This window comes from Trichosurus vulpecula, chromosome 5 (genome assembly GCF_011100635.1).
Source record: "Trichosurus vulpecula isolate mTriVul1 chromosome 5, mTriVul1.pri, whole genome shotgun sequence".
NCBI classification, from domain to species: Eukaryota; Metazoa; Chordata; class Mammalia; order Diprotodontia; family Phalangeridae; genus Trichosurus; species Trichosurus vulpecula.
Window position 1 is genome coordinate 308,531,336 of NC_050577.1, and position 23,435 is coordinate 308,554,770.

The window sequence follows — 23,435 nt, forward strand, 5'->3', positions numbered from 1 at the left end:
CTCCTCCTCTCCTCCCTCTCCCCTCCCCCCTCCCTCCCCTCCTCCATGTCTCACGTCTTTGCCCCTTCCTCATAGAGCCCTGAGCTTCCCAGCACAGTTCCCATGTGGTGTCCAACATGAGGCCTTCCTGATCACCCAGTCATTAATTCTCTCCCTCCCTCTCTCTCTCCCTCCCTCTCTCTCTCTTTCTGTCTTTGTCTCTCTCTGTCTCTGTCTCTGTCTCTCTCTCTCTCTCTCTGTCTCCCTTTCTCTGTCTCTGTCTCTCTCTGTGTCTCTCTTTCTCTCTCTGTCTCTCTCTCCTGTCTCTGTCCTTCTCTCTCCTGTCTCTGTCCTTCTCATTCTACTTACTTGTGTATGTCGCTCTCCTTGAGGGCAGGGGCTACTGCTGTTTCCCTTGGTACCCCGTGTCCTAACCCTGGCCACAGAGCAGGTGGCCTGTTGGATTGAATTTGACTAAACCCTTGACAGCTGGAAGCATTTCTCTCTTGGGATGGGGGGCTGCTGGCCTGGCTGCCCTCTCATGAAGACTGTAATTTCCTAAGCTGTTGCAGAGTGTCTGAATGGAGGCTCAGGCCGGGCAGGGGCCTCGCCCCCAGCTGGGTAAATGTTTGATGGGTCTGGAGCTGAGTTACCTGCCCCTGGGGAGATCAGCCTCCTCTGCCCAGGAGCTGGCTGGGTAGGAAGGACATTCACTTGGTTAATAGTTACAAACATCACTCCATCATGGGAAAGCACCACCCCCCCCATGCCCAGTGATCATTAAACAGCAAAGCTTCCCCCCCCATTCCCAGAGGGCATTTCTTCTGTTTCTGACTAATAGAAGAATTGGGAGCTGGACTCATTTGGCCATTCATTATCCTACGTAGAAAGAAGGGCCCTTCCTTCACTGGGGCTGGGTGTAAACAGAGTAATTGCTTACTTTGGAAGAATTAAGTTACTGGTAGGAAATTTTAATTGGCCTATAAACCCACACCCCTCCTCTGAGCTGGTGGCCCTGGCTGTGGTGGTGGGAACATTTCCTTAATTGTCTATCCTGGGCATAGGCTTCCCCTTTCCTCCTCCTTGAGCCCCTAAAAGGGCCCTCGGGGAGGAATGAGAAGGGTGATAAATACCTTCCAGGGCAGGTTTCAGGCATTTCATAGAGTTCTGGGTCTAGAGGGAGATCTTCGAGACCTTAGAAGACGTCTCATCCCACCCTCCTGAGAGTTTCCTCGTCTGTGGGACATGATGGCTTCCATCACAAGCTCCAGCTCCCACTCTTTGGGTCTCTTCTCCAAATGCCAGTTACACAAGAGGACGAGCTAAGCTAGAGAACCCACCTATATTCTCCTTTACCCGAACTCGGGGCCCAGACACCATGTGGCTTTCTGGTCTCTTCTCTCCTTAATGGTGAGGGTGGGAGCTTTCCATTTGTTCTGAACTCAAGGAATGCTTGCGTTCAATCTGCATGAGCTCTGATGGAGTTATGAGAAGCCCTTGGTAGTTCTGGGCCTTGGGGACCCTCTCCTTCCTTGGCCGTCTCACACACCTGTCAAGCCAGGTTGGCCAGGTAGCCCAGGGGTTATGGATTCAGTGTCTTCATGGCACTCCCTGAAGGATGGGCCAGGTCTTAGTGAGGAGGAGGTTACTGTCTGGGATCTCTCTCGAGATGGCCTCTGGAGGACAAGCTGCTAATTAGGAATGAGCAGCAGCTTAAGTCAGCTGTGATCTCTGCTAAGCCAAGGCTTGATCGTAGCTTTCAGGTCTCCCCCATTCCTCGAAGACACCCATCCATGCTTGTAACGTCCTGCCATCCCCTAATCGCTTAATAACAGGATAGTCATTATTAGATAAAGCTTCGTCTGAGCTCTTCATTGCCTTACAGAGACTCTAATGCAATTTGGGGATCTGTGCCCTCAGAACTGGGAGGAGGAGGAGGAGGAAGAAGGGGAAGAGGAGGAAGAAGAAGGGGAAGAGAAGGAGGAAGAAGAGGGGGAAGAGGAGGAAGAAGAGGAGGAGGAAGAGGAGGAGGGGGAAGAGAAGATGAGGAAGAGGAAGAGAAGGAGGAAGAAGAGGGGGAAGAGGAGGGGGAAGAGGAGGAGGAGGGAGAGGAGGAGGAGAGCCGGGGGAGAGGGCAGGCTCAGGCTTTCCACTCCGAGGCCAGAGCATGGTCCCAGTCTTGTCCTGGCTTCTCAAGGGATCTGGCTTTGTGCCTGGCAACGTGGCAGCCTGGCTCTCCAGAACAGGGGCTCTGCCTCTAATCTAGCTTTCTACACTTTAAAATCCTAGATTCCAATCATGAAGTTCTTCTGACTTTATTAAGTTTCAGAGCTGGGTGGCCCAGTGGATAGCATGCTAGACTCGGAGTCAGGAAGAACTGAATTCAAATCTTGCCTCAAATTCTGAATTAGTTGAGCGACCTTGGGTAATTTATTTCACCTAAGACTCAGTACCCTCATCTGTAAAATGGCACTGATGAGACCACCAACCGCCCAGGGTAGTTATGAGGGTAAAAGGAAGAAGTGCATGTGAAGTACCTCGTAACCCTGAAAGGGAAACATGTCTGTGTGTGTGTGTGCATGCATGCATGCACATACACAATACACATATACACACATGCACACACATATCCATACACACATACATGCACACATGCACATATATACACACAAATATACACACACGTACACACACGTATGCACACATACACAAATTCACAATACACATACATATATGCACACATGCACACACACATATCCCATACATGCACACACGTGTGCATAGATACACACAAATATACACACATGCACACATGTACATATACACATACTTGCATATACACACAGGCATACATGCAAACGCATGCGCACACACGTATGCACAATACACATACATATATGCACACATACACACATATACACACACATATATCCCATACACGCACATACACACATAAGCATAAAAATGCACACTCAGAGAGGTTACAGATTTTGCCCGAGGCACACAGGTAGTAAATAGTTGAGGCTGGATTTGAACCCAAGACCGAAGACTCCAGCTCCAGGGATGTTTCCATTGGACCCTGTATTTTGCCTCTGTCTGCCCCACCCGGCTGTTCTAAGCATCAAATGGGAGACTGGACTGGACGGGCTTTGGAGGTCCAGGGAACCCTCAGACACCTACAGTGGGAAGAATCATTGGCATTTGTGCGGGGAGGTGGTGAGATGTTTAAGCCAAAGGAAAGACTCTCTCATGGTGAAGATTCTGGGCCATTGGCTCCTGGGTGGGGAGGGATGAGGCCTCTTCCTTCCCAGGCTGCTCTGGGTTCAAACCTAGCCTTGGCTGCTGAGATCCTGGACAAGCCCTGTCCTCTCTCCACCCCCCAACCCCGTTTCCTCGTGTGTAAAATGAGGGTGTTGGGGCTGGGACCCTATGATGCCTGAAGTCCTGTCTGCTCCCTGGGCTCTGGGCGTTTGGTCTGTGGAGTAAGAGAATTGGGCCCCAAGCTCCTTCTGACCACAAATTCTAAGACCCTGGGCAGGCTGAGCAGGTGTAGGAGCTGCCTGGCAAAGGCCCTGCCTGAAGGGGAAGGTGCCTGGCTGTCTAGACCTGTTGGAGGGCGCTGACTTTGCCTTTTCCACATCCCAGGGCTCTGTGGCCCAACCTGGACATGAGCGGGGATCTCCTCTGCGGAGATCTTCACCAACCAGAGTCTGCAGGCCTCTGCTTGGAGCCCTGCCCTGGTGGGGAGTTCGCTCCTTCTCGAGGCAGGCCCTTCCACTCTTAGTGGAAGGGAATTCTTCCTTAGACCAGGCCCCAAATGGAGCTCTCGATGACCCCGATGGGTTCTGTTCTGCCTCTGGAGCCAAGCAGCAGGAGGTCTTCTACCCCTCAGATTGGCACTGGATGGTTCAAGGGCCCTCAGACCCCCAGGCATCGGTCTGTGTCCCTCCGCCACATTTCCATGGACTCTGGGCTTCACCAGACTGCTGGGCTGTTACAGGACTCAGTCCTTAGAGTCTGATTTCCTGGAGGTCCCACTTCTCTGTGCCCCAGGAGCCTGAACCCCATTTCTCTTATTGCTACTGAGGATGAGAGTTCAGGACAGAGACCCCCCCACCCCCCGATCCTTCCCTGGTCCTTAGCCTGGACACCAGGTACTCATCTCACCTTTGTTTGGGCCTCTCTCCAAAGGGAGCCCCAGTGTCTAATTCTCTCTGGAGGAGGCAGCTGGCTTGCTTTCTCTCCCCAGTCCGAGAGTCTTGGCTTTGTTGGGACAAATTCCTCCTTCAATAAGCCCAGATTCCTGGTTGGAGAAGCTGCTCCCAGGCTCCTGCCAAGGCTAATAGCTACTTTTGTCCTTGAGAGCTGCACATGGAAAAGGGCTGGGTGAAGAAGGCCCAGCGAGGCATCCCTGGGTGATTGGAAGAAGCTTCGGGAGTCTGGGTGAATCACAAGCTAGAGGCAGGAAAACCGATTAGGTCTTCTCCCTCCCATCCAAGGGCTCCTCTCCCTCTCAGTCCAAGCCTCCCCCCACCCCACAGCTCGGCCTCCATGTGCGATTAGAGTGATCTTCCCAAAGCACCACCCCTGCTCACTAAACCTCACTGGCTCCCGACTTCCTCCAATAATCCCCTGAACCAAGCCTTCTTTCCAGGCTGATCACAAATCATCCTCCTCCCTGTCTCTGTGCTCCAGGTGCGTGGTCCCCTAGTGCTCTGGCTCAGGCTCTCCCTCCTCACTTTTGTGCCCTTCAAGGCTCATCCCAGGGGCCATTCCTAAGTTCCTACGTTTTTAGCCTCCCCCTCCCTCCCACCACGATGCATTTCTTTACAGATTTCTTGTACCTAGTCATCTGTGATCCGGGTACATCTCTTAAGTAGAATGTAATAGTCTTCAATGATAATAGTTAACAGAGCTCTTAATTATTTAGATAGGGCTGGAAAGTTTCCTTGTCTCCTCTGGGCCATGCCTGCCACATAGAAGGCACTTAAGTCCTTGTTGGATAGCCTTAGGCTCTCTCCAGGACCTGCTATATGACCTTGGATGAGTCCCTTGCCCCCTGGGCCTGACCTCAGAAGGTCCCAGAACTTGCCTGGATTGCATTAATACCCTCCTGGGTGATTTGGAGGGTGCTACATTCCTGCCCCCCACCCCACCCGAGGGAGCTCTCCACAGGTTGGCCACAGTGGCGCCGCCCCCCCCCCCATCCTGTTCCACTCTGAGCATGAGTCTGGGCTTTGTGCCAGCCCCTCCCTAAATCAAACTTGAGGCAGACTGTGGTTGAAACCTGCCTGAGTCTTCCTGGGTTTTCACAGGGAAGGAGGATAGCGGGCCTCTCCCATCACTTGCTCGCTGGCTGGCTGGCCGGAGTTCTGTCCCTGAGGACACCTGGCCAGCCTCTGAAAAGCCGAGGGCTCCCGGCCCCAAAGGGAGCTCCCTCCCTTGGCCTCTGGTCACAGCACTGGGCAGCTCAGCTTCATCTCTCTTCACCCAGAAGCCAGAAGGGCAGGCAGGTGCTCAGCCTTGGATGGGGGGCGGGGCGGCAGCCCTGGCCACCCCAGGAGGGTCCTTGGATCCAGCAGGTGCGGGGCCTCAGAGAGCCAGGAAGGGTGCAGGCCCTGACCTTGGGGAGCTCACAGTCTAGTCATTGGTCAGTATGGGCTAGGCACAGGGCATATGGAGACAAAAATGAAAAGCCTCTGCCCTGGAGGGGCTTCCATTCTACCTGGAGAGACCACATGAACCCAGAAAACTAAATACAAAAATGCCGAGTAAAGTGAGGGGTGGGGAATAAAGAGGGGAAGGCCAAGGTCACTCAGTAAGGGAGGGAGGGACACAACTAGGGTCCCACCCAGGCCCTCTGGCTTCAGCGCCTGGGCTCTCTCCACTGCCCTTATGAGATCTAGTTGGAGCCACTTGGCTAGGGCACAATTGGCACTTAATAAATGCTTGTCATGTTAATGGAGGGTTCTGAATACTGGGATAAGGAGCATCTGTTTTATCTTGGAGATGAGAGAAAATTCCTGAAGGTTTCTGAACAAGGCAGGCACATAGTAAAGCCAGTCTGGCAGCTGCGCATTGGGGATTGGAGATAGCAGGGAGAGAAATCTGAGTCTATTTCTGTGGGCGGGAGGTAATGAGGGCTGCCGGAGGCATGGCCAAGGCTGGGGGGCTGGGACTGGGCTGCTGCTTGGGGAGTGGAGGGGCAGGGGGAGGCGGCCACACACCTGTGTGGCTGGAAGGATGGAGGGGGGCCTGCAGAAGAGCAGACGCATTTGAGGGACAAAGGAGAACTTCCTTTTTGAGCGTGCTGAGTGTGTGTGAGATGCTGGTGGGGACCATTCCCAACCGGGGCTGGGGGGAGCCTTGCCCCGTCTGTCGGAGGAGCCCCTTCCCGCCTCTGGCTCCCCATTAGACCCCCGACCCCAGCGGAGGGCTTGGGGGGGCTGCAACTTGGCACCTTAGCTGACAGCCTGGAGCAAACCTTTCTCTCCTGTCCCCCCTCCCCTGGCCCGGCTCTCTTCCTTCTAAACCAAGCCTTTCCAGGTCTCCGGATTAGAGCCTTTGAGTGCCTGTCCTGGGTAAGTCAGAACTAATCAGCATTTCAAAGGGCAGTAATAACTAGTGAAAACTTACTCTGGAGCCAATAGCCCAAAGGCACCCCAGGGTGTGACAGCAGCTGCTCACCATCAGATTAACCCTTTCCTCCCCAAATCCTGCCCGCCAGCCTGTCTGTCTTTCTCCAGCCCCATGAGGTGCCTGGCCTGGGGCGCCATGGCCAGAGCCTTCCCCTCTTGGGGTCCCAATCTGCTCCTGTAGAAAAGTAGAAAATAAAGGGTCTGGACCCCAAGACCCCCGCCCAGGTCTTCCATTTAAGATTCTAAAGTTCTCCTGGTTCCAACCTCAAGCCTCTGCCTGGACCGTCCCAGACCTTTCTGCCTCCTGGCACCCTGGGCACCTGCCAAGTGTCAGCCAAAAACCCTCAGCTGCAGAAGCCTGTCCCAGTTCCCTCAAGGGTGGTGCCTTCTTTCCAGGTTTATCCCCAATTTACCGTGTACATATGTTGTTGTAAGGAGATGTTTGCATATTGTCTCCCCCTCGGGATTGTGAACCCCTTCTTCTGTCTTCGTATTCTTAAGGCTTAGCGCAGTGCCTAGCATTCAGTAGGGGTTTAATAAATGCTTATTGTTGACTTAATATTCCTTGTTCTAATGTTCTTCCATGTTCTGATCTTCCCTGTTCTCAGGCCTCTCCCAGTTCTAACATCCTCTGTTTTCAGGCCTCTCCCAGCTGGGACATCCTGTTCTCAGGCCTTCCTAGCCCTGACATTCCCTGTTCTCAGGCCGCTCCCAGCCCTGACATCCCCAGTTCTCAGGCCCCTCTCAGCTCTGACATCCCCTGTTCTCAGGCCCTTCCCAGCTCTGACATTCTGTAGTTTCGTTGTTTTTGGGGGTTGTAGGAGGTTCCCCCATTCTGCTCTCAGGCTCCTCTTCGTGTTTGTGGTCCCTTTTTCATTCCCTGGGTGGCTCACCTGCTCTTCCTCCTCCTCACCTGCCTCTTCCCTTCAGTTTGGTTTGAAGGCTTTTTGTCCTGTTTATTCATCGAGGGTTTTTCCCCCTCTCTCTGTTCTTAATTTTAGAAGCTAAGAATGGAATGTTTTCTGTTTTGCTTTTCGTTTGTGTGTGGCCCTCCACCAATGTTCTCCCTGGGCATCTGTGGGTCCCCAGCCCAGCCCAGCCCCACAGGCAATTTAGGGAAAAAACCAAAAACTAACCCAACTCTGGAATGTTCAGCCTGATCCTGGGGAGTTCTGCCACTCCTCCGGGATCAGCAAGGAGTGAAGGAAAATGGGCTAGAGGATGATGTCACCTCAACATCTGCTAGGCTGCCTCTCAGCCTCAGTCTTCTCACCCATGAAATGGGGATCATACCAGTACCTGCCTCACAGAGCTGCCAGAGGACCCAATGAAACAATCTAAATGACAGAAGCACTTTGAAAAGCTCAAAGGGGCACAGAACTGCGATACTGTGATTTGTATTAGAATGGGGCTGTGTGGCCTAGTGGGTGAAGTCAGAAGGGGCTGCAAAAATCTAGATCTTTCAGTCAAAGGACCTGGGTTCAGATTCTGACTTCTCTGTATGACCCACCATGAGTCATTAACCCCTGTGAGCCTCAGTTTCTTTCTCTGTAAATGAGGAGATTGGATTACACGACTCTTAAAGGCCCTTTCAACCCTAACTCTGGTCCTGTTGGCAGAGCTGTCCCAAAGTGGCATATCCCCTTGGGGGGTAGTGAGTTTCCCATCTGTGAAAGTCTTCCAGCCGAACCTAGATGACCACTGGTCTGGGATGTAGAGGAGATGCCTGCCCCGTGTGGCTTCTGACTTCTCTCCCCACCCCCACCCCCACCCCAGCTCTGAGAGTCTGTGACCACAGAAGGAAGTGGGGACATTGGCCTGTCTGAGTGTAATTGGAAGCCTGGAAGGGTTCCATCTCCAGCAAATGGTTTTCTGTGGGATGGAGCACCTCCGGTGGTCCCAGCCTGGGGGGCTGGGTGGGGGGAGAGAAGGGAAGAATGAGTCCCTGGGGGTCCTGGCAGAGGGGGACTGGGCTGCCTCAGGGCTGGGCCTCAGCATTCCTGGGGTGGCCCGAGTCCCTGGACCCACCCCCACCACCCCCAGCAGCCAGAGCCGGTCTGTTTTTACTTCCTAAGCACTTCTCGGTGGTGAGCTTTTCTGGTGTTGTGGGAACATGTTGCAGGCCTGCAGGCCTGTGGTCATTGGGATGGAGCAAAAAAGGGTTCTATGTGTCCCATGATGGGAATGCTGTATAGCTTCGATGCGTGTCTTTGAAATATGCATGTATGTATATACACATATGTGAATCCATACACATATATAGAAGTGTGTATGTATGTGTATCGAGAGAGAGAGAGAGAGAGAGAGAGAGAGAGAGAGAGAGAGAGAGAGAGAGAGAGCGCCAGCCATGAGGGACCCCCACGGTCCAGCATGGTCTGCTACATGGTCAAGTACCTTTTTCAGGACAAAGGACAGCTTGCTTTCTCACCTGGCTTTAGGGATCCTAGATTTAGCTCTGGCAGGAACTGAAACATTCACTTAACAGAAACGTTCAACTGAAGCCAAATGACTTATCCAACCTACTACACGGGTAACAAGCATCACAGCCGGGCTGTTCCCTAATCCAGACTCAGAACTCTTTGGTGTAATTAATGGTGGTCACTGGATGTCTAGGACCTAGATTCAAAACTTGTCTTTGATGATTTGCTCTCTATTTGCCCTGGGTAAGATCCTCAGCCCCTTTCTGGGCCTCAGTTTACACCTCTGTAAAATGGGATGTTGGACTGAGGTCCTTCCAGCTGGGTGCTCTGAACCTCTTCTAGGCTGGGCCCCACCTCTTCTGGGGGACCCTGACATCCTGGAGCCAACCCAAGGACTGTAACCATGAGAATGAGGGGACTGGAGGTGATGTCATGCGAAGGAGCCCTTTAATCTGGAAGAGAAAGAGCCTCTGGGGTGGGGACCATGATTGCATTCATATGGAAGTGGGATTAGGCTTTTTCTGTTTGGCTCCAGGGGGCAGAGCGGGGCAGAGCTGGGCACAATGTGTGAGCCTGTGTGTGGGCTGCAGTAGGAGGTAGTGAGCTCCCCACCAAAGTAAGGTCCCTCCCAATCTTCATCCTGATTTTCCTTTGAGAAAGATGCCGATCCCCTCCCCCTCCCCTGGCTGCCCTCTAACTCAGCTGCTGTTGAGGACTGAGGGGCAAGAAGGGAGGGCTCTGTGATTCCCGGCCCAGGATTCTCCTCTGCTGCTTTCTGGCCTCAGGACTCAGTTTCCTTCTCTGTCAACTGAGGTGGGTAGATGCTCTGATGCTCATCTGGCTCTGAATTCTTCCACCTCTTCGGGGATCTAGTCTCCTCATTTTTAACTAATTCTCTATTAAGTTCTTTATTTCAAAGAGCTTTGTATTCGGGGCTGAGAGGCTTTGTTTTGGTTCTTAGGAGAGGGGCCCAATCCCATCCTCCATGGGCTGCAGGGTGGGGTGGGTGCCAGCCCCCGGGGCAGCCCTGGCAGTGTCCAAAGGGAAAGGATGGGGTACTGAATACTAATGACTCATTCTGCAGCTCCCTGAACACTCCCTCTGCGTCTGGATGAGAAAGAGCATCCCCAGATGCAGCAGCAGCAGCAGCAGATTGCTCCTGCCCAGACCCTTGGAGGGAGGGAGGGAGGGAGGGAGGGAGGGAAGGACCATAACCCTGATTGACAGGGTCAGGGCCCTGGCTCCCAAGGTGGATGGAGGCCAGGGCAGGCAGCACCCGTGGAGGCTGGGGAATGTCTTCCTTTCCAGGTCATTGGGGCAGACAGCTCTGGCACATTTCTGTCATTCCTCAGAAGCCGGGGTGCCCATTATGAGTGGCCCGGAGATCCAGGAGAGGTCGCTGAAATGATAATCACTCTTGTCCGGTTCCTTCCTCCTGCAAGCTCCAGTTAGCTGAACAATGAGGGGAGCCCAAGGTGACAGGATTCTAGAGCTCGGGCTTCCCTCAGGGAGCTTCCATTCCTCCCAGCCCAGAAAAGCTGGCACAAGATACAAAGCCATTTCAGGGGCCTTGGTGGGTTGGGGAGCCTCAACGATGAGGAAGCTCAGGAAGGGCCCCATGTAGAAGGTGGCCCCTCAGCAGTGTTGGGGGCCAGGGGGCACATTAGGCATGCTCCTTCGGGGGTCAAGCCAGACTCAGCAGCAGCATATGGGAAAGGGAAGGCTATGCCAAGCCTGACTGCTCCCCAAGTGAGGCGTGTCCCAAAAAACATTGCATTTTTCTGTACAGTGTGATCATTACCAGTACTCTGACCCCATTTCACAGGTGAGGAAGTTGAAGCTCAGAGATGGGAAGCACTTGCCTGAGGTCACACAGTTAGGGAATGGACAACTCAGGATTTGAATCCAGGCTGAGAGGTGTTGGTGCTATTCGGTCCCCTCTACACTATGCTGCTGTCTCCCATCTCCCATCTCCCATCCCTAGGTTTGATGCTGAGGATTTCTGAAAGTCAGGAACATGGAATCTATGGGATGTGTGTGTGTGTGCGTGTGTGTGTGAATGTGTGTGTTTTGTAAATAGCCACTGTCCTCCTTTCGAGTACATGTCCCTACTAGAGAAGGATGAATGGGGCTGGTTTCTGTGTTGTTTAAACAGGAAATTTGCTCTATGCCCTAAAGCCCATGGTTTTCATGACACAATTTAACACTTAATTACCTGAGAGGCTCTCATGTTCCACAGGGAGGGAGGCCAGAGATATGCCTCCTGCCCCAGCTCTGTCCATAGCTCTGTGTGGGACTCCAGGGGAATCTCTCCACCTGTAAATGAGGGGCCAGACTCTGTGCTATCCCAAGGCCTCTTCCACCTCAGGCAGTCTTTGGTTTCAATCCCACTGGGCTCCTTAGATGGAAGGGAGACCCTCAAAACTAACCTTCCCCAGTACCCCTCAGTGAGTGCCTGAAATGGAATCCTGGGGGGTCCTTTCTGAGTCCATGCCCTCTATGAGACCACCCAAGTGAGGGGGGATGGGAGTGTGTGTGTGTGGGGGGGCACGGGTGTCACGGGGGTGCCACAGGGGTGCCGGGGAGTAAAGGCCACAAGAGCAGCTGCTAGGATCATAGATCACCCAGCCTGGCCGGCCCACATACCCAGAGGCTTGGATCTAGGCACTGGTCATCATTAGCCCCAGCCAGTCTTGTCTGTTTTCTAAATTAGGCCCAGAGTTCCCTGGAGGCCAAGACTGTGTCTTAGCCCAGGTCTTGTGCCTCCTGTCTGGGTGGTTCCCATGAGGCACTCAATGATTCCATTATTTGGAATCCTACTGAAAGCTGCATCATTTTTATTAATGCTCTAAGAAAAGTTTCCAATTGATTGATAGATGGATGGATAGATGGATTGGTCAACATACCAGCCTACATGTGCCTTGGTACTGAGCTCTCTTATCCTAAGAATTTAGACTGGGTGGAAGAATTTGGGAAATTATTTAAAAAATATTTTTACTGATTTCCTGTTTTTATGTCATATTAATTTCCCAATATACTCCCCCCCCCACCATTCCTTACAATTAGGAATAAGAGGGGGAGAAAGAGAAAGAGAGAGAGAAAGAGAGGGAGAGAGAGAGAGAGAGAATAACAGTTCAGCAAAATTAACCAACATTTCCACTAAGTCCAGTATTGTACGCAGTGTCTCGCATCCATAGTCCGCCATCTCAGCAGAGAAGGTAGGGAGACTTGCCCACCTAAGCCTGGTGTCTCTGTCTTGCAGATGGCATCCACAGTGTCACTGCCCTCTGCACCCTGCGGGTGACCATCATCACAGACGACATGCTGACCAACAGCATCACCGTGCGTCTGGAGAACATGTCGCAGGAGAAGTTCCTATCCCCCCTGCTGTCCCTCTTCGTGGAGGGCGTCGCCGCAGTACTGTCCACCACCACGGACGGCATTTTCGTCTTCAACGTCCAGAACGACACGGACGTCAGCTCCAACATCCTCAACGTGACCTTCTCGGCTCTGCTGCCCGGAGGCGTCCGGAACCGCTTCTTCCCGTCCGAGGACCTCCAGGAGCAGATCTATCTGAACAGAACCCTTCTGCGGATGATCTCCACCCAGCGCGTGCTGCCCTTCGACGACAACATTTGCCTGCGCGAGCCCTGTGAGAACTACATGAAATGCGTGTCGGTGCTCAAGTTCGACAGCTCGGCGCCCTTCATCAGCTCCACCACCGTGCTCTTCCGGCCCATCCACCCCATCAGCGGGCTGAGGTGCCGCTGCCCCCCGGGCTTCACCGGGGACTACTGCGAGACCGAGATCGACCTGTGCTACTCTAACCCGTGCGGCAGCAACGGGCTGTGCAGGAGCCGCGAGGGAGGCTACACCTGCGCCTGCCACCCTGACTACACAGGTAGGCGGCTGAGGTTCCAGCCTGGGTGCAGAGCCCAAAGGTGCTGGGGCTTCCTTCGAAGGAGATCCGAGTATACAGAGGGTTAGGGGTGGGGTGGGGAGGGGAAGGGAGAGAGAGCAGAGAGCGGGCTGGGCGCGCAGGTACATGCCTGGCTTTGAATTCCCAGCGGATATTTCCTAGTTGTGGAGGCCCAGGTGATGGGGTGGATTGGAAGGAGACCAAGGTTCGAATGCTGCTTCGGCTGCTTTTTGCCTGAGCATTCTTGGGAGAATTGCTTTAGACCCCTTTGGTCTCAGCTTCTTTCTCTGCAGAACCAGTGGGGGGACCTAGGTGTGATGGCCAGGGTCTCTGATGGTTCTTTTTTGTTTGTTTGTTTTTGAGGGGGGAAGACAGGGCAATTGGGGTTGACTTGCCCAAGGTCACACTGCTAGTAAGTGTCAAGTGTCTGAGGCCGCATTTGAACTCAGGTCCTCCTGACTCCAGGGCCGGTGCCCTACTCACTTCGCCACCTAGCTGCCCCTCTGATGGTTCTTAATTGGATGCTTCTCTAAGTCTAAGGCTCTTCACCCTGAATCCCCTGGGCAGAAAGTCAGGAGAAGCCTCCAGGAGCATGTTCTGAAATACATCAAATAAGATCACGGGGTCCCCAAGGAAACAAATTGTGTTAAATACAATCATCAAAATATAAAAAAAAAGAAGAATGACCCAAAGCCAAGGTCATAGCCCCTGCTCCAGGTGGGTGCACCTCTCTAAGGTTCCGTTCCTTCATCTGACCCATCTGTCTGTGTGACTTTGGGACAGTCACTTCCCAAGGCTCTGTCCAATGAGGACAATTACACCTTCATCCATCAGTCATGGGGGGAGGGGGGAGCCATCAAACATTGGCTCAGCTGTTCTGTGCCTGCACTGTGCTAAGTGGTGGAAATCCTGGCCCTCTACTGGAGGGAACAGCAAGTTCACAGAGAAGTATAGACCAAGTCTTTTCCCTAGGGAGGGAATCAGGAAAGGCTTCCAGGAGGAGGTGGTACCTGAAGCTTGGGTGCTTCCTTGGACTCCTTTGTCCACACCCATTCTGGTTTTGGTCTTGCCCCCGCCCCTGCCCCCCCCCATAATTAGGAAGTTTTTTCTTACATGAAGACTAAAGAAAACCACCCCCCTTAATTATGTCCCTAAGGGGGGGAGGGGCATTCTGACTTTGTTTATAAGAGCGTTAGAAAGAGAGTTGGGAAGAACTTAAGAGCATAGGCTGTTTAAACTGAGAGGGACCCTAGAGACCATTTTCCAGGTGAGGTAACTGATACCCACAGAAGTGACTTGCCCAAGGTCACACAGAGAAGAAGTGGCAAGGACAGGCCCAAATCTGGCCTTTTCAGGGAAATTTCTCTCTCCGTCCTTCTCCCACGCTGTTGGGGTGGGTGTTCAGGGGTGGTGCAGCGGCTCTCACAAGGCTCCCTTTTCTTAGCACGGGGATTTCCGGCCAGCAGGACGAGTCTGTTTCCTGAAGTCTAATTTGGAACAATCATCGTCCCTGAGAGCACAGTGATTCACTCAAGGTCACACAGGCAGTGAGGGGTAGAGCCAGGATCTGAATCCAGGTTCCTTCAAGTCCGAATCCAGAGCTCAGCTCACTATACCTGCTGCCTCCCTGGTAAAATGTGGGACAGGAAACTCCGGCCATCTGGGAAGCCAGCTTCTGACCATTTCACCAGATGATAATCTACTCTTTCAAGGAGCATTCAGGGTGGATTAGGCTGGTGTTCGGCACATACCGGAGATAACTTTGGGATATCTCCATGATCTTGTTTGATGTGTTTAGCACAAACATGTTAGGAGAAGTCAGCTTGTTGTTGTTATCTGGGACTGGGATGTTTTGCCCGGCACATAACAGAAATCTGCCTGGTAGAGGATGTGGATTTAAAGACTTAGCTGGCATTTAGCAGCAGGAAGAGAGAGGGCGACCAGGAATTGGGAGAGCCGAGAAGGGGATCAGTGGTTAGGGAAGTCTAGTTCAGGAATACCTGGGCTCATGGGGGTCTCAACAAGTGATCGGAAACAGCTGGACTGGAGTGGGGAACAGTGGAATAGGATGGGCTGCCCCTAGACCTTCTGTCTTCTCCTCCTGTCCTTGTGCCTGAATCCTGAGCCTCCTTCCCACTCTAAGTCAGAAGAGAAGGAAGAAAAGAGAAGAGTAATTTGGTGGAGCAGTAATCCTAGTGAACAGAATTAAGGGAGTACAGGCATGTATCTACACTGACTGCCTGTCTTCTATCCTGAGTGCCTCCCAAGATCCCAGCCCAGCCAAGTTTTTTCTTCTTTCCTTCCTTCCTTCCTTCCTTCCTTCCTTCCTTCCTTCCTTCTTTCCTTCCTTCCTTCTTTCCTCCCTCCCTCCCTCTCTTCCTTCCTTCCTTCCCTCCTTTCTTCCATTTAATTTCCAGGTCTGAATTCTCCCTTCTACTTTCCTTTCCTCCTCTCCCACTGAGAAAACAAGAGAAAAAAAAGCTATTGTAAACATGAATAGTCCACAAAACAAATTCCCACATTGGCCGCATCTAAAGCAAATCCTTCTCAATCTGCCTCTGAGCACGTCAGCTCTCGGTCTGGAGATGGGCAGCATGCTTCTCCATGGGACCTCTTGAATTGTGGTTGGTTGTTGTGTCAATCAGAGTTGCAACTTTCAAAGTGGTTCATCTTTACAGTGTTGTTATTGGTGCATTGTTCTCCTGGTCCTGCTCACTTCATTCTACATCAGTTCATGCAGGTCCTCCCAGGTTTTTCTGAAACCATCCCCTTCATCATTTCTTACACTACAGTAGCATTCCTTCACATGTGTGTGCTATAACTTGTTCAGCCATTCCCCAACTGATGGGTACCACCCCTCGCCGAGTTTTAACAATTCAGGAAGCAGGGTGGTAGTAGACCAACCCATTTGGATGAATTCTGTGGATTTACCAGTGGAATGGATTACCTTGAGAAGCCTAGTGAGTTCCCATCCTTGGAGGTCTTCATGCTCAAGTAGGATGATTCCTGGGTGGGGATGCTGAAGAGGAAGGTCACAGGTTGGATATGGTATCTGTGTGCCTCCCAAGATGAAGAGCCCATGACTGCTACATCAGTGTGATCAGTGGTGTCAGACTCAGATAGAAACCGGGGGTCACTGCCCCATGCATAAGGATCCCTAGGGGCCACCACAAATTAACCATATCCTTGTTCTGTTGTATTTTTATTTATTTTGTTAATTATTTCCCGATTACATTTAATCTAGTTTGGAGAGAATGTTGTAGACCCCTTCTTTGATACTTCTGATCCCAATGACCTTCCCATTGTTGGCTTGGACATCTCCAAAGTTATCAAATTAGTGTCTAGTACCAAGTAGGTGAGAGTCCTCTCTCCCCATGACCTCAGTTCCTAAGACTAGATGTTGAGATATTATGGGTGTCCTGATATCATGGCTCAGTTTATCATAACCACCTGTGCAGACAAGGAACATGAGGCTCAAGGTTATTGTCCCAACTTTAGAGATGAGGAAATTTCCCCGTGAAGTGCCGCTTCAGACTTCTCTGGATCCCTCCATCATCAGGGGTCTCCCCGCTCTCCAGGACTTACTTGGGACTCAGTTTGTTAATGTTCTTCATTTTCTCGTTGGTATGTCTGTCATCTTCTTCCCCACTCCCAAGAAAGAGTAGAGCTCCTCGAGAGCAGGAACATCCCATTTTTGTGTTGGAATCTCCAGTGGTTTGAGACTCAATAGTCAATCAATGTGTGCTGAATAAGTGACTGGTTCCCCTCCAGTCCTGAAGCCGGAGCCTAGGCTTCCTGGCTCCTGGGTGCAGGTTCTTTACTCTCTGCCTCCTTTTGTGTTAGTTTAGAATGTGCCAAGAGGAGTGGATGCCTGCCACCTGAACTGTATAACTTGCAAGCTTGGGACTGAGCTCTGGGGAGTCTGGAATGGTGGCCCTCCAGGAGCTGGCAGGAATGACCATGGGGGCAATAGTACCCCCTTTTAGAGAGTGGGAAGCTTGACCATGCTCTTTCCCTACAACATGGCCCCCAGGAGGTAGCTAGTATGAGTTCTGTAATTCCCTTTTTAAAGATAGGCAGGTGACTTGCCTAGGGTCATACAACCCTGTCAGGGCTGGGACTCACACCCAGGTCCCTTGACTCCCCTTGGGTCCAACCCTCTTTCCATTAGGTCTGTTTCTTCCTCTGAAGGAGAAACTGAGGCCCAGAGAGTTGGGGACCCTTGCCCAAGGCAGTGCAGCTGATGAGTGGCTGAGCCATCCTCTGAAGCCCACGTTAGCGTGCCATGTGTGGTGCTGGGCAGCTGCCCCCAGAAGTACTCGCTGGTAGCCCAGTGGAGGTGCGGGTCCCCAGGCTGAGCCGCCTTGTTGCTTTCCTTTCCAAGGCCCTACTTAGAAGAATACTGACAGGTAAAGTGTGTATCTGTCATCAAGGAGAAGGGGCACCACCGCAGTGGGGTCGGCCAGAGCCCGTGAGAAGGCTTTTCAAGAACAGCCTGTCAGCTCCGCAAATGTGATTGGCTTTCCTCCCTGGGAGCACTCATAGAACAATGGCCCCAGCCTCCCTCAGCCTTTGGCTTTGAAGCTGGAAGGTCCCATGGCTGTAACTCTAATCGGCCAGGCCCGATGAAAGTGCTTCTGTCTTCGAGAGTTTTGTATTACTGCTCGTTGGGGAAGCTGGGCTATGGGGGCTCTCGGTGGTTTTGAGCTTGGAACATGCCCAAGGAGACGTTGGAATGAATGCCTCACCTTCCCATCCGGTGGGGCAGGAAGCGAGAGGGGCAGGGGACATGATAGTAAGTAATTGGATGGAGGAAGGATGTAATTTAACTTGCGGGAAAAGCAAGTGGAATTTAATGCTAGAAAAAATTACTTTTGACAGCTCTCTTCTTGTGTTTCTGAAATAATTGGGGGCCTTTCAAAATGTCACAAAATTCCAAAGGATGCTGGAGGTCTCCTTGGCCAGCCACAGGGCCAGGATGCCTTTCTCTCCAGGGTGCTGGCGAAGGGAAGTTGGAGTCATGAGGTTACTGTCCGTGCTCCCAACATCCCCACGGCCCTGGTGGGGCCTTCCCGCCACCAAAGGCATCAGTGACCATCCCCACCGCCATTAAGAAATGCCGTCCTAAGTTTTTATAGCTGGCGCTCGGTAATAAGCCTCCCGTCCTGAGCCCAGCTGGTCCTCAGGCAGCTTGTCGGCCAGTTATTGTTCAGTCTTGTCTGACTCTCTGTGACCCCACCTGGGGTGTTCTTGGAAAAGACACTGGAGTGCTTTGACATGTCCTTCTCCAGCTCATTTTATGGTTGAAGAAACTGAGGCAAACAGGGTGAGATGACTTGTCCAGGGTCACACAGCTAGTAAGTGTCTGACGCTGGATTTGAACTCAGCAAGATGAGTCTTCCTGACCCCAGGCCTGGCGCTCTAAACACTGAGCCACCGAGCTGCCCTTGAATTCTTTCTAATTTAGAAGGCTCTGCTCCTGGTGGCCCTCATTCCTATAATATCTCTGGGTGTCTGTTGTCCCATCTGAAAAATGAGGGGCTTAGGTAAGACTTCCGAGACCCTTCCTAGCTCTGCTGTCCCCTGTTCTAAGGCCCTTCCCAGCTCTGACATTTCTTGTTCTCAGGCCCCTCTCAGCTCTGCCATCCACTGTTCTAAGGCTCCTCCCAACTCTGACATCCCCTATTCTAAGTTCCCTCCCAGCTCTAATATTTTATGTTCTAAGCTCCCTCCCACCTCTGACATTCCCTGTTCTAAGGCTCCTCCCAGCTCTGACATCCCCTTTTCTAAATTCCCTCTCAGCTCTGACATTCTATGTTCTAAGCTCCCTCCCAACTCTGACATCCCCTGTCCTAAGCAGGCTCCCAGCTCTGCATCCCCTGTCCTAAGCCCCCTCCCAGCTCTGATATTCTCTGTTCTAAGTTCCCTCCCAACTCTGACATCCCCTGTCCTAAGCAGGCTCCCAGCTCTGCATCCCCTGTCCTAAGCCTCCTCCCACCTCTGCCATCCCCTGTCCTAAGCTCCCTCCCAGCTCTGACATTCTCTGTTCTAAGTTCCCTCCCAGCTTTGACATTCTATATTCTAAGCTTCCTCCCAACTCTGACATCCCCTGTCCTAAGCAGGCTCCCAGCTCTGCATCCCCTGTCCTAAGCCCCCTCCCAGCTCTGACATTCTCTGTTCTAAGTTCCCTCCCAGCTTTGACATTCTATGTTCTAAGTTTCCTCCCAACTCTGACATCCCCTGTCCTAAGCCCCCTCCCAGCTCTGACATTCTCTGTTCTAAGTTTCCTCCCAACTCTGACATCCCCTGTTCTAAGGCCCCTCTCCCTCTGATATTCCCTGTCCTAATGTCCTTCCTGAGCTCTGGACCTGCCTTCTGCCAACAGGGGAGGTCACTGACAGTAGAAAAGGAAAGGGGGGATTCTAAACCCTGAAGGTGTAGTGCTCAGATCCTTGTTAAGCTGTCAGTGTGAGCCTTCACACCACACTCATCAACAGGTGGTTCAGGTTTGGGCTTGATTTCTTGTCTTGGTGATTGTCCAGACCAAGAAAGTGCTGGAGATGGAGAAAGCATTGTAATGAAGATTGAACTTCAAAGGATGCCCTCTGTACATCTTATTGTACAACCAGGGAGCTGGTTGTTAAACATTTACCAGCACACACTGATTCTGGTGCTGTCTGAGGGCATTGAGGCTCAGGGAGGCCCAAGGTCAGCCAGGCCAGCCAGTCAGCGGGAGAGTCAGGGCTGGGATCCTGGATTCAACATGCCAAGACATCTCATCCTCCTGCCCAACAAACAATCCACTTATTTGTAAATTGTGGGGGTGTGGGTATTGGAAGATGGTAGGAAGTCTCAACCACTTCCCTTCCCATGCTCTTCTCACCTCCCCCTGGACTCCCCTCTTCTTTACAATATTGGAACTCAGAGCTGGGAAGGACCTGAGAACAGGGGATGTCAGGGCTGGGAGGGGCCTTAGAACAGGGGAATGAAGGCCTAAGCTGGGATTTGAAGTCAGGTGCGATGCCTTCAGGTTTCAGGCCCTTTCTTCCACCTGTCTCACCCCTCAGCCACCTCCCCCCTTTCTGGTTACCTCTGGTCTGTACCCACGGACCTCAGCAAGGGGGATATTGGTGTGATCTGTGGCTGAGGGGGTTTGAGAGCCCTGAGCATGAGGCTTTGGCCCTCAGGGCCCCTCCAGTCCTGGCATGTACTTCCTATGTACCATGTCCCAAACTTGGAGCTGGGCACACACAGACCACCCCAAAGCAAAGGAGTTCTGTCCCACTGAGATGCCAACCTGGGCTTGGGAAAAGCAGGAAAACCAGGTTGGAATCCTGCTTCCTTCACATGCCAGCTGTGTGACTCTGGGCGTGTTCCCTTTCTTCTCCGAATATCGTTATCTATATCTGTGATGAGGACAAGAATAGCACCTCCCTCCCAGGGCTGAAGGGGATGCCTGAGATTGTGGGAGAAGCTGGCTCTAGAGTCAGAAGGGAGGTCTCTAGCCTCAGTGGGCCTCCCTGCTGGCACCAGCCCCAGGGTCCTGTGAGGCCTCAGGGCCAGGACTTTGGGAAGAGCCCCTCTCAGGGGTCTGTCCTAAGGTCCTGCTTTCGAGCCACAGAAGGCAATCTCTCAGTAGTCATCTCCCACACTCGCTAGTGCTCTCTGCCCTGGCCGCCACCTCCTTCATCAGATTTGGCTCTGAAAGGTTTTGGGCTGCTTCCAAAAGATCAAATCCTTTCCTGCAGGATGAAGGTTTTTCCAAAGAACAGGCCCCAGGCTCTGAATGCCTCCTCCAGAGAAGAGGCCCCCACCTCAGCATCCTCAGAATGATGGCCTAGCCCTTCCACTTCCTACACCCCACAGACATCTCCTTGGGGAGGGTCAGTGGCTTCCGTCTGCAATGCTGCCTTCATGAGACAAGCCATCCTGACCAGGGCACTTAGGCCTCCAATTTCTAGGCTTCAGTTCCATGCAATTAACACCCATGGCACAATGCCATGGACCTGAAGAGAAAAAGGCCTACATCGACACATATCTCATTCCAAACATTTATCTGTTAAGCTCCTACTCAGTGAAAGGGACTGTGATGGGCACTGACAAAGCCGAGATTAGGGAGACCTGGTCCCTTCCTTCAAGATGCCCAAAGTCTAGTGGGGGCATCAGAGATGGAGCCCCGAGATGTTAAAGACAAGAGAGAGAAGGGGAAACCTGCGGGGCTGGAAACGGCTGTAAGGGCCAGGATGGAGGCACTCATGGAGGGGTCTGCCTTGTGAAGGAGAAGGACCACTACTTTGTGGGAGGCCTGTGTGAAAGAGGAGGAGGTGTCTGAGGGCCTCGGAATGAGGAGAGAAGAGAGGGTGATCTCAGCTGAATGGCCTTGGTTTTTTCATCAAGCATCTATACCTGAAAGGGAACAGCAAGTGGAGCCGTGGGAGGCTTGAGGAGAGATGAGAAGGTTTGGAACAGCTGCCATAGAGAATGAGAGAGTGAACTGATTGGGGAAGAGTAAAAAGATGTTTTCTCCATGAGACCCAGGGGGATTCTAGGCTCTAAACTAGCAGTGGACCCTGTCAGTGTAGATGTGTGACTTCTAGCCCTGCTCTGTGACTAGGGTCCAGTTTATCAGGTGTATTCCCCAGGACACAGTGGAGTTTGCATTTGTAGCCTGGGGATTTGTCAGTCTAGATCCACAAGGGAACTTCTTTTTTTTTAATTTTTCATATTTTATTATTTAATATTTTAGTTTTCAACATTGATTTCCACAAGATTTTGAATTACAAATTTCCTCCCCATTTCTACCCTCCCCCCCACTCCAAGATGGCATATATTATAATTTCTGTGTTCCCCAGTCAGCCCTCTCTTCTGTCACTCCACTCCTCCCCACCCCATCCCCTTTCCCCTTACTTTCTTGTAGGGCAAGATAGATTTCCATACGCCATTGCCTGTATATCTTATTTCCCAGTTGCATGCAAAAACAACTTTTTTTTTGAGCATCTGCTTTTAAAACTTTGAGTTCCAAATTCTCTCCTCTCTTCCCTTCCCACCCACCCTCCCTATGAAGGCAAGCAATTCAACATAGGCCACACATGTATCATTATGCAAAACACTTCCACAATAATCATGTTGTGAAAGACTAACTATATTTCCCTCTGTCCTGTCCTGTCTCCCTTTACTCACTTCTCTCCCTTGACCCTGTCCCTTTTCAAAAGTGTTTGCTTTTGATTACCTCCTCCCCCTATCTTCCCTCCCTTCTATCATCCCCCCTTTTTTATCCCCTTCCCCCTACTTCCTGTGGGGTAAGATACCCAATTGAGTGTGTATGTTGTTTCCTCCTCAAGTCAAATCCAACGACAGCAATATTCACTCATTCCCCCTCACCTGCCCCCTCTTCCCTTCCAACAGAACTGCTTTTTCTTGCCACTTTTATGTGAGATAATTTACCCCATTCTATCTCTCCCTTTCTTCCTCTCTCAATATATTCCTCTCTCATCCCTTAATTTTATTTTATTTTTTTAGATATCATCCCTTCATATTCAGCTCACCCTGTGCCCTCTGTCTATATATATATATGTATATTCCCTTCAACTACCCTAATACTGAGAAAGTTCTCATGAACTATACACATCATCTTTCCATGTAGGGATGTAAACAAAACAGTTCAACTTTAGTAAGTCCCTTATGAATTCTCTTTCTTGTTTACCTTTTCATGCTTCTCTTGATTCTTGTATTTGAAAGTCAGATTTTTTATTCAGCTCTGGTCTTTTCATTGAGAAAGCTGGGAAGTCCTCTATTTTACTGAAAATCATTATTTTTCCTTGGAGAATTATACTCAGTTTTGCTAGGTAGGTGATTCTTTGACCTCCAGAATATCTTATTCCAAGCCCTTCGTTCCCTCAATGTAGAAGCTGCTAGATCTTGTATTATCCTGATTGTGTTTCCACAATGCTCAAATTGTTTCTTTCTGGCTGCTTACAGTATTTTCTCCTTGACCTGGGAACTCTGGAATTTGGCTACAATATCCCTAGGAGTTTTCTTTTTGGGATCTTTTTCAAGAGGCGATTGGTGGATTCTTTCAATTTCTATTTTACCCTCTGGTTCTAGAATATCAGGGCAGTTTTCCTTGATAATTTCTCAAAAGATGATATCTAGGCTCTTTTTTTGATCATGACTTTCAGGTAGTCCAATAATTTTTACATTATTTCTCCTAGATCTGTTCTCCAGGTCAGTGGTTTTTCCCAGGAGATATTTCACATTGTCTTCCATTTTTTCATTCCTTTGGTTCTGTTTTATAATGTCTTGATTTCTCCTAAAGTCGCTAGCTTCCATTTGCTCCAGTTTTTGAAGGTGATATTTTCTTCAGTGGTTGTTTGGACCTCCTTTTCCATTTGGCTAATTCTGCCTTTCAAGGCATTCTTCTTCTCATTGGCTTTTTGGAGCTCTTTTGACATTTGGGTGAGTCTATTTTTTAAGGTGTTA

At 51.3% G+C, this 23,435-nt stretch overlaps 1 protein-coding gene across 1 annotated transcript in view; it reads left to right on the forward strand.

Moving 5' to 3' along the window:
- The window catches only part of CELSR1 (cadherin EGF LAG seven-pass G-type receptor 1), a 139,369-nt gene that overhangs the window by 40,876 nt on the left and 75,058 nt on the right, over nucleotides 1–23,435 (forward strand). The window contains exon 2 of the mRNA XM_036760838.1: nucleotides 12,300–12,938. Within this exon, the coding sequence (XP_036616733.1) occupies nucleotides 12,300–12,938 (639 nt within the window). The remainder of the gene's footprint in view (nucleotides 1–12,299; nucleotides 12,939–23,435) is intronic.